General features: G+C 34.7%; 1 protein-coding gene across 1 annotated transcript; it reads right to left on the reverse strand.

Moving 5' to 3' along the window:
* Positions 1-5794: 5794 nt before the first annotated feature.
* Positions 5795-8646, reverse strand: LOC125496527 (uncharacterized). Its single transcript, XM_048642009.1, has 4 exons — positions 8357-8646; positions 8059-8293; positions 7568-7999; positions 5795-7246 (listed from the first exon to the last, which is right to left on the reverse strand). The coding sequence occupies exons 1-4, from the start codon at positions 8644-8646 to the stop codon at positions 5795-5797; spliced, it is 2409 nt and encodes an 802-aa protein (XP_048497966.1).
* Positions 8647-11994: the final 3348 nt, after the last annotated feature.

Raw genomic sequence — 11994 nt, forward strand, 5'->3', positions numbered from 1 at the left:
TTTTTTCCATGTATTTGAAATTCCTAGGAAGTGTAAAATTGTGTTTGGTTGATAATGGGAAGTAGAACTTCCTATGGAAAGCTCGGAAGCTCTACTTACCTAGGGGGACCTAGGTAAGTAAGTTCCTCCATTTTGGAGGAAGTAGAACTTCCTGAAAGTGCAAATTCCCATGGTTTTGTCAACCAAACAACTTCATATACTTCTACTTCCTAGGAATTTGCACTTTCCATGATTTATTTTGTCACCAAACAAGGCCTAAATTTGCGAATTTCATGATTCAATCATACGAAAACTGAAAACCTTGTGATGCTAAATCGGAAAAAAATTTATTATATAATAATCGGAATGGATTTGATTCAGAGTCAAGAAAAAAATTGACTTGGACTGGAATGGACTTAAAAAAGTTTGAATTGGATTTGGACTCAATTTCTCGAGTCTAAAAAACTTTAGGTTGGATTAGAATTTGACGAAGTCCAATCAAATCTTACACTAATAATCTCTTTAAATAATTAGTTAAGCCAAGCAAAAAAGTTTGTTGTTTCTATTAATTACGCGTTTCAACCAATTAGTTGAGTCAAAAACTATAACTATCAATTTGGCGATAACCATTTACCAAAAATCGGAAACCACATTGTCAACCAAAATACCAAAATCATGAACTCAAAATAATAACTTTTGACCCAAAACTGTAACTATTGACCCAAAACTGTAACTATTGACAAAACAATTAATATCTACCCTAAATCTATGACAAATAACCACAAAACCATAACTATCAACCAAAAACCATAATATTAATCAAGACATATCACACAAACTAACCCTAAAAGAACAATTATTGACCCAAAATTATAAATATTTAATTCAAAGCACAATAATTATTAATCTGTAAACTACAATCAGAAGTCGAACTTTGACTGTTAATTACTCTTAATTTATGTTGAAAAAAAATTCAAAAAAATAATGTTATTATAGTATTTCTCAAGACGAATCCAACAGTATAATCTTGATAATTTTTATTTATTATATCATGAGAGATATTTGTAGTCAAAGTAAATTTTCGTAAAGCGTGAATGGCTTATATTTTGAAACAGATGGAGTAACTAATAACCCTAAACCATAACTATATCCAAAGATCATAAATATTAATGTAAAAATCATAATCATCAATCCAGATTCCATAACTATAAACCTAATAATCATAAGTATTTATCCAAAACATACTAATTACCACATGATCATAACTATATAAATAAGGTTTTCACGTTAATAGATAAGTTTTACAAGTTTTCAGTTCAATAACTAGTTTTCTTTTGCCCGGGCGATGTCTCGGGTCAGTTATAATAAACAAATATGTTATTATTTTAATTTTTATAATTAATTTTGCTACTTTTCGTATTTTTTGTCCATTAAAAAATTGAAAAATTCACGTCACGACGTGATAAGTAAAAAAAATTGAAAGGCTTGAGTTTGAAAACAATACCTTAAAAGAAATTATGGTAAAAGAATATGACATCAATATTCTCTTGTAAGTTAAAGTATTTTTAGTTAATTATAATTATTACTAGACTTCATCACATTTTATTTGAAACATTAAACAACAAAGTCATAGTGTAATGATGGTTAACCTCTTACTTTTCATTTCAAAGGTCACATGTTCGATACGTTGCACTTATAATTTTTTTTAAAAGTGAGGAGTACACATAGACATAAAACATCTGCATTAGAAATTTGAGGAGAGTGCCACGTGACACATAGGTTTTCTTTCGCACGTCTTTTAATATATTTGTATAGATAGTTCGTTTTTTTTATCCAAATTCCAGAATTATTAACCTAATAATTATAAGTACTTACTAGACATAACCAATAACCAAAAATTCATAACTATATTATTAAGGTTTTCACATTAGTAGTTAAGTTTTAAACGTTTTCAGGTTAATTTATATTCTTTTTGAGGAATAGTTATATCTCTGGCTTTACATGTAGCATTATTTTATTGAATGTCAATCCTATGGATTTCATTTACCTCTATTTAAGAGAAGTTTCCTGTTAGTCAACCATCTTTATATCTTAATAAATACACCCTCTGTTTCCTAAAGATCTTCCTTGTTACTGTTACTACAGATACCAAGGACGATCCACTTGTGTGGGGTGTGGGGTGTGGGGTGGGTAAAGTAGGAGAGAGAGAGGGGTTAAGATAAATAAACAAATAAAAAGGGATTAAAGTATGAGAGAGAAAGGGAGTAAAATTGAATTAATAATATAATTGTGGACCATATGATAGGGACATGAGAGGGTAAAAAGGGAAAAAAGATTTCGAAATAAGGAATAAAGTAAAAGAGGGAAGATCTTTTGGAAACGCACTTAAACGGAAAGAGAGAAGATCTTTAGGAAATGGAGGGAGGATATAAAAGATGAACTTTTCGAGAGTATAGGGAGCTTATCAAGATTTTGAGGTTATAGAGCGTGATTGTCATGTCATTAATATTTATTCTACATATATTTAAATATGTATAAGGAGCTTTGGACAAGTGAAAATTAGAGTTTGGTTTTTAATAAACAACCTTCACTACTATATTTTATATATATTGTATATAACTTTTGTTACGTAATTCGAAATATTATAGTTTTTGTACCATTGGAGAACGCTCAAAATATGCTTCTAAATAAGATCTATTTATAGTATAACTTAAAGGTTATGGAAAAATATTACCTTTTAAATCTTAGTCTTTCTCAACTGAATCAAAATTGGTAAACAAAATTCATTAATTAACTTTGTTGTTACAAGAAAAATAAAATTATATAGCGATAAAATAATATATTTATTAGAGTTTCGGTGACCAAAAATTTAGCGTTTGATTTTTTTAAAATAATCGTAGAATATCACAGAGAACACTACCTAAGCATGCCATGTCATTAAATTTTCAATTTTTTAAAAAAATAGTCCTGAATAAATACAAAAACATGCATGGAGTTTTAGATAAGTGAATTTCAGACTTTGGTTTTTAGTAAACAACCTAAATTATTAAACTATGTAAATTGAATATAACTTTTTGTTACATAATTCGGAGTACTATAATTTTTACACCATTGGAGAGCGCTCGATATATGCTTTGGAATAAGATCCATTCAAAATATAGTTTTACAACTTATGAAAATGTATTTATTTAGATGAATAATAACGTATTCTTTATTCTTTATTTTAGATACATATATAAATAACTATTAGAATAGTATATTGTATGTGATTATAACTAAAGAATACTACCGGATCAAACAAAATATGTCTTTCAAAATTGTAATTTTAACGGTTTTGTCACCAAATACCCCTGAGTTTTCGGTTTATTCACGAGCTACCCTCGCACTTTTGAAAATACACGGGGTACCCCTCAGTTTTACTATAATACACCCAAATACCCTTAATGACTAACGGTGTTAACTACAAGTAGTCATTAACTCTAATCTTCTATTTTAAACCCTAATTAACCTAATTAAACCCTAACTTCTAACCATAACCCCTAACACTAAACTCTTACCCTAACCCTACCCTCCCACCACCCCTCCCCCACCTCCGCAGCCACCACCCCCTCCCCCACCCCCAGCAGCTCCCCCTCCCTCACCCCCACAACCCCCAAACTCGATTTTCGCAACCCTACCCTAACCACCATCCATTTTCGCACCCTTCCCCCACCCCTGTCAAATTTCGCAACCCTCCCCCCACCCCTGTCGATTTTTGGGCTCGCGGCTGGCTTTAGCGTTAATGGCGAAGAAGAGAGTCGTCTCTTTGCTGCAACCCGAAAAGCACCTTTTCGAGGAAAGAGAAAGAGAGCCTGTTTTAGCTTCAATGGCGAAGAAGAGAGTTGCATCTGGGTGAGAGAGAGGTCGAATTTGCTGCAACTGGTTATTGGCGAGAAAGAGGTTAAAATTGACGGGGATGGGGGGATGGCTAAGGAAATCGACGAAAAGGGGGTTGCGGGGGCTGGGGAGGAAGAGGGCGTTGCGGGGGTGGTGGGGAGGGGGGCTGCAGGGGTGGGGGATAGGGGTTGTTGGGTGGGGGATGGGGGGTTCGGGTTGGGGTTAGGGGTTAGGGGTTGTGGTTAGGGTTAGAAGTTAGGGTTTAGTTAGGTTAATTATGGATAATTAGGGTTTAATCAAGGTTAAAACTAACGACGCGAATCGTCGTTAGTCATTAAGGGCATTTTGGTGTATTATAGTGAAATTGGGGTACCCTGTGTATTTTTAAAAGTGCGAGGGTACCTCGTGAATAAACCGAAAACTCGGAGATATTTGGTGAAAAAACCGTAATTTTAAATTTGAGTTATATAAAGATAAAAAATAGAGTTCTAAATAGATATAATTAAGTACATATTCACCCCTCCGTCTTTAATTACTTGCAAAATTGGTGTGGGACCACGTATGTAGGAGATGAGAAAAAAGGTAGTAGGGTCCATAACTTTATGAAAAAATGACAAGATATATGAAATTTATAGGTAAAAAAATATAGCGAAAAAAAATAGACGTCCATTGGTAAAGGTAGCAAGTAAAAAAAGATGGAGGGACTATAAGTCTATAACTTTGGATGGTAAAAAATTCATACTTTATTTTTGACTAGACAACCTAAAAAAATTATACAATATAAATTAAGTATAATTGTTATGATATTGTTCGGAAAAATATAACTTTACACTATTCGAACTTGCTTACGCCAATAAAAAAAATTAGATGCATGTTTTATAACATATACTCCCTCCATTCTCTTTTGTTCTTCCTAGTTTAACTTACACGTTTGCCAATGCACGAATTTGACCTTAAATATCTTTCATTGTGTATCACTATAAATTTTTAATGATTAAATATTAATAAAGTACTCATTGAGACAAATCAAATAAGACCCCTCATGACTACATTTTTATCATATGTTGAAAATAATTTATAATATTCTCTTCAATTGTGAATAGTGTTAAGATTCTAAATAAGAAGAATAAAAGAGAATGGAGGGAGTATGTCATATTATAGTGAAGAAGTTATAGGAAGATTATGAATTTAATATATAGTAAAAAATACTCTATGAATTATGGTAAGAATATCGGAGTATTAGAATTATAAAGAGAAACAAAAGTTTGATTTTAAATGAATTATCTAAAAATTAATAGTATTATTGAGTATTATAACTTTGATTATATAATACAAACAAATACACAACCTTATTATAATTGAATAGAGTTTGAGATTTGCATTTAAATAATAATTATTAATTAAGAATATAATTATATTACTATAAAATATGTCTCTCAATAAATATATATTTTATCTTATTTATTACTCCCTCCTGGTTTCTTTTGTTGTTCTTTTATTCTCCATTGGACAATTTCAATATGTTGTTTTTCATTTTGAATCTTTCCATAAATAATATAATTTGTGAATTGAATTTTCCATTAGCTTTATATTTCGATAAATGTGTTCACACTATTTATTAGTCAATTTTTACCTTTTACTTTCTCAAACTTGTGCATAATTGGTGTTCTAACATAGAGTAACTCAAAGTGCAATAAATACGATTATCAAAGATGAGTTGTTTTTTTTTTTTTTTGGAAGTTAAGTAATATTAAAGCTCCACAAAACCATACAAAAAAGATTTCCTAAGCAATCATCATCCTACTGGACACTCCCAATATTTACAAGGTTTCCACCATTGTCTATCTCTATCATTCACTTTGTTGCTAAGAACTTGTAAGCATCTATGCTTCACACTATATTTTACTTGCTGTACAACCTGATCTATCATATTTACAGTCTAATCCCAGTAGGCTTGATTTCTATTTTTCCATATACTATGGATGGCAGCAGCAATTGTGGCTAAGATTACCTGTCTCTGAACTTTGGTGCTTTTATATCTTGTTGTCACCCACCTGCACAGGCTATTCATATTTCTCCCTTTCCATGGCACTTTCAGCCAATCCATAAGCTTGTTCATGCAATGTTTACTGAAATGACAGTCAAACATTAAATGTTCCACACTTTTTGTCATGCTGTCACATACTACACAATTATCATCAATGCTTATATGCATCATTTTGAGTCTAGCTTTGGTTTTGAGCCTATCCTGCATTGCTAGCCACTGAATAAATCTGTGCTTAGGCTGAGAGTATCTATTCCAGACACTCCTACACCATTGAAGCTTCTCTCCATTGCTTCGAAGTTGCTGGTAGTGTTTGCTTATGCTGAAGCTTGAATCTCTCATCCATTGATCCCCTTGTAATCTATCACACAGTTCCTTTTTTGCATTATTGATATACTTCCATGCCCAGCTTGCTGTATTTGGAGCTTCATAAGTGTTCCAAGGTTGGTCCTTGACATACATCTCACTAACCCACTTCACCCACAAGTTGTCTTTTTTCTGAGCTACAGCCCAAGCTAGCTTCCCTACTGCAATCAGGTTCCACAAGTAGGTATCCCTGAACCCCAAACCCCCTGTAGCTTTGGTATGACAAAGCTTATCCCACTTCACTGCTCCAACCTTTGCATAGTTATGCTCTCCAGTCCATAGGAAGTTCCTGCAGATGTTATTGATCTCTTTTAAGATACTCTTAGGCAGTATAAAGAGCTGGCCCCAATAAACATGCATACTCATTAACACACTGTTAATGAGTTGACTTCTAGCTACAAAAGACAGGTGTCTTGTACTCCAGAGTCTTATTCTACTTGTCATCTTTTCAATCATGGCCTGACAGTCTTTAACTTTCAGTTTTGTGGTTGAAATGGGCACCCCTAGGTACCTGAAAGGCAGTTTTCCCTTCTGAAACCCACTGATATCAGTTACCCTTTGTATTTCATTCTGCTGCATCCCTGCATAGTAAATTTCAGACTTATTTTTATTGACCTCCAATCCAGATGCATGAGAAAACATTTCAAACCCTTGCAGTAGTGTGTAGATTGACCTAAATTCTCCCTTACAGAATAGTAACAGGTCATCAGCAAAACATAGATGTGAAATTTTCATTTCTTTGCATTTCACATGGAATTGGAAACCTTCTTGATCCCCCACAAACTTCAAGATTCTATCCAGATAATCCATTCCCAAAGCAAACAGTAAAGGAGTCATTGGGTCTCCTTGTCTCAATCCACGTTGAGCCCCAAAAAAACCCACAGGAGATCCATTTACCATAATGGAAAATTTTGGAGTTGTAATATAAGTCATTATTATCTGCTGAACAAACCAATTAGGGAAACCCACACCTTCTAACACCTATTGAATGAACTGCCAATTGACTGTATCATACGCTTTTTTCAAGTCTAATTTTAGCATACAGCAGGCTCTTGCAGATTTCCTACTATAATGTTGCACTAGATCCTAACATATCATTACATTGTGAAGTATACTCCTACCTGAAACAAAGGCTCCGTGGCTAGTTGACACTATATCAAGAAGGCTTCTGTTCAATTTTTCACTAATTAACTTAGTGATGCATTTATATAGCATGGAGCAACATGCTATGGGTCTATACTCAGTGACATTATCAGGGCATTGCACCTTAGGCACTAATGTAAGGGTGCTAACATTAATTACCTTAAGTAATTTCCCTATTTTGAAAAAATCAAGGATGGCTTCAGTGACTTCCTCTCCAATCACATCCCAGCTAGCTTTGAAGAAACAGCTATTAAACCCATCTGCCCCTGGGGCTTTCTCATCAGGGATACTGAAAATGACCCTCTGGACATCCTCTCTTGTGTAAGGAGCTTGTAATATTCTCAAATGCTGCTCAGTTAACATCTTGCCATTTGCCATCAATGTGCTAAGAACAGGTTTTTGTTGTGGTTTCTCAGCAAACAAGCTTTGATAAAAGTCTAGAAATGCTCTATTAACACCTTCTATTGTGTTAACCCATTCCCCATTTTGTGTATGGACAACATGTATCCTATTCTGCATTCTTCTTGTTTTTATAGCTTGATAGAAAGTTTTGGTGTTCTCATCACCATATTTTAACCACTTCAGCTTAGCCTTTTGATGCAACATAGAGTAAACATTCTTTTTTTTGCTTTTGAATGTTTTTCTCTTGCCATTTTCTCCTTGATCTTCAGGTTATCATTGCAAGGATCAGAGTGGAGCTCATTCTGTGCTTCAGCTAACTCAGCTCTGGCTACTATTTCCTCTTTTTCTATGTCCCCAAAACCTGATTTCTTCAAATATTGCAGTCTAGCTTTTATATTCTTCATTTTCTCCACTACTCTATACATGGGACACCCATGAATCATCTTACTCCATTCAGTGTTCACCACATCCAATAGCTCATCACTGGCACACCAAGCATTACAAAACCTAAAAGGTTTTTTCCTATGTACTTCAGGGTATACACACTAGAGGACAGGTGTGTGATCAAAATTGCCTTCAGGTAGGAAAGTAGCTTCAGCTAGATCAAATTTATCCACCCATGGGTTATTAACCAACACCCTGTGAATCCTAGAGAAGACTCTAGCCTCCCCCTCCTGCTTGTTGGTCCAAGTGTAAAACCTTCCACTAGCTTTACTATCCTGCAATTCACATATTCTCATGCATTCAAGCATAGGGCCTATTTCAGCTTGTCTCACAATGCTTCCCAGTCTATCATCCACACTTGAAATAGCATTAAAGTCCCTAACACTACCCATGGCCCTTGACAACTTCCAGCAAGAGCCTTTAGACCATTCCAAAGCTCATCTCTTCTTTGGCTTTCATTGAAGCCATAGACAAAAGTACACCAAAAGCTGTTTTTACCTTGGCATGGAGTTACACAACAATGAACATATTGGCTTGTCATACTGATAATATTTACCTGAAAAGAACCAGGCCACCATCCTACCATAATCCTACCATTACCATGGTGAACATTATTATGAGTGAAACACCACCCTGGGCATAAGTTTAGATACACTTTTCCCATATTGTGGGTCTTCACTTTGGTTTCAAGAAGGCTAAATAGTTTTATGTTATGAGAAGCTATAAACTGCCTCACTTCCTTTTGCTTGCCCATACTATTCAGCCCTCTTGTATTCCAAACTAGTATATTATCCATTTGGCAAAGGGGTAGCCACCCCCTGCCCCTCCCCTGTGTCCTTCCCCATCTCCTTGTCATTTCTCTGCACATTACCACCCTCTTGCATCTTATCTTTCCCCACCTGAACTTCCTGATTTTCCTCTTCTGCTTCCAGTAGAGCACTGAAATGATTATGAACAGGTATAATAGCCACCTCAGGGGTCTTCTCTACTCTCTTATCACCCACTAATTGGAATCCATCATTATCCACTGACTTTTTAGTCTTAGGCACCCACACTTTCCTCCCTTCTCCTCTTCAACAATCTTCCTCCTTATCCAATTCCAGAGCACTTTCTACATACTGTAGGCCTCCATTCATATTCTATTATCTGTTTCACCTCATTTCCATGCTCATTACAAAAAACTATCACATCTGGTAATTCCTGCTTCATCTGAACCTCCACCATCACCCTTGCATAGTTCAGCTTATCTCTAGCCTTTGTAGCACCATCTACCTTCACAGGCTTTCCCACATCACTTGCTATTTTGAATAAACTTTTTTCTCCCCAATATTTGATTACCATTCCAGGCATTTTTATCCATATGGGCACTATTTCCACATTTGTTTTCTCCATTGGCATATCAAGGTCCCATAGTCTAGTAACAAGTGGTCTCTGATCAAAAAACTGTACTCCTTCATTACAAGCCTTCAGGCTCGATTCTACACTATTAAATCGGATCAGAAATATACCCCTTCCAACCATTGCTATCTTGTCTATGCCCATTTTCCCCCATATTCTTTTAAAGTATCCTTCCATTACATTCAATGGTGGATTTGCCCCTAAAACATAGCTAATCACAGCTGATGACCAATACCAACTTCGTCTTGTATATCATCTACTTCAATAGTAATTACAGGAGGTATTTTGTTACCTGGATTTGCTCTACTTCATCCGCCCATGACATCCTCCTTGCTGCAGCGGGGTCTTTGGAACCACTATTCATCACATTAATCCACTCCGAAAGTACGGCTTTGTCAGTTGATCCTTGCAACTTCTCTTCAAGCGTCACTGATGTAGGCACCGTCATCATCCTTTCTACTTCCTCCTCTAGGTCCGCCAACTTATCCTCTGGAACAACTATCGGCTCAACACCAGTAACCTCATCGATTGTTTTTATTTTCTTCCCCGGAGACGATGATGAAGGCCCATTATTGTTTTTCCCTTTTCCCTTTTGGGCACTCTTCCTAGCTCGCCCTCTTGCCATGGCTTCAGTATTACGCTAATACTGAGAGAGAAAACCAATGGAACAGTGTTTCTAGAGAGAAGGTGGAGTTTCTCTCTCTAGGCCCATTCTTTTTTTGCCTTGACGAGTTGTCTTTTATTATATCAACATTTCATTATACCAAGGATGTCTTGACCTAGTGGTTAATATTGAGGTGTTGTGAACGATAGGTCTTCGAATCCCCCTCCCCTTCTTTGTACTTTGTACTTCCTTCTTGGCTCATGCGGATCATAGCTTTCGACCAGTTATATTGGCCCTCAATGTGCAGTTTACTAGTGTATTAGTCAAACTATTATACTTCCTCCATCCTAAAATATGTGTATTTTTTTTTGAAATTAACATTAATTCATTGATTGAAAGTCATACGACATCTACAATAGAAGTCAAAATTAAACAAATACATATCAAAATGAAATAAATAAAATTCTAATATGATAAAACCACGATCGTTGAGTAAATCTAACACTTCTGAAAATCCTTGTCTTTCACATCGCCATCTGATACAGCCTTCTGCAAGGGGTCTGTCGATATTTTGTAGTTTTGAAGTAGAACAAGATTCAATTCAAGTGATTGTAAACGAAGTCTTGACATCTGTTGCAACTTCGTACAAATTTCGATCAACAAATCAACATCTTGAATTACATTCTCTAAACTCTCACATGGAGAGAAATAAAACCCAATATAGGGTAGACATAACCCAATGTATGGGTAAAAAAACTCTTCATTAGAGAGAGGCTAAATTTTATTGGAAACATGAACATAAAAAAACTAGTAATAAAACGAGAAAAGGGGCTTACCATCACCCAAAAGGGTGATGGTATCCCCTAGGTTGAAAATTAGGGTTTTGTGGAGAGAAGAGAGAAAAAGGAGAGAGGAGGCGGTGCTCATCAACAAAATATATGTGTATTAGTTGCTTCTTTAATTTTGTTTTTTCCTTTGTTTATTCAACCAAAATGTTACAATTAATGCGCTTTCACCAATTACTCTCCATTCTCTCTCCTAAAATCATTTTTTCCCACACAACATTTATTTATATAAACAAAAAATCTTTACTATTCCTCTTAGATTCTACTTGCATAAATTACCGTGAAAAATGGAAAATAAAAACTATATTTTAGGACGGAGGGAATATTTATTTTCGAAAAAATATTTTGTACAGCTCTGACAATTAGGTTTTCTATGTGTAGCATTTTATATCTAATTACTGTATCGCAAATTCTCCAACTCATGACATCATCACAATATCTGTATTCTATATGTCAAGAGGGGTAGGACACAAAAAATAGAAAAAAGAAAAAAAAGAAAAAAAAGAAATAACTACTTACATTAATTAAAAAAAAAAGTAAAAATAGATAAGGGAACTACCTATGAATTAAAAAAATAAAAAAAGATAATAAGAAAACATTACAAAAAAAAACTATCAACAATTCAAAATTTTCTAATTTATTATATATAATTAACAATTAATTTAATTTTCTACATCCCTTAAAAAAATAACTTTCTACATTTTCACACACATCGTGTGCATATAAAACTAGTACAGGTAATTTGAAGATGCAAACTCAGTTCTTTCTCGGTTGACTTGAAACTGGGAGCCAAAACAAGGAGCAATATCAATTTCTGGGCACAAAAAAGATCCCAAACCCCACTCATGATACCACCCTACATCTTCAGACCAATCATAAATATCAACCCCCTT

This window comes from Beta vulgaris, chromosome 4 (genome assembly GCF_026745355.1).
Source record: "Beta vulgaris subsp. vulgaris cultivar EL10 chromosome 4, EL10.2, whole genome shotgun sequence".
Taxonomy (NCBI): domain Eukaryota; kingdom Viridiplantae; phylum Streptophyta; class Magnoliopsida; order Caryophyllales; family Amaranthaceae; genus Beta; species Beta vulgaris.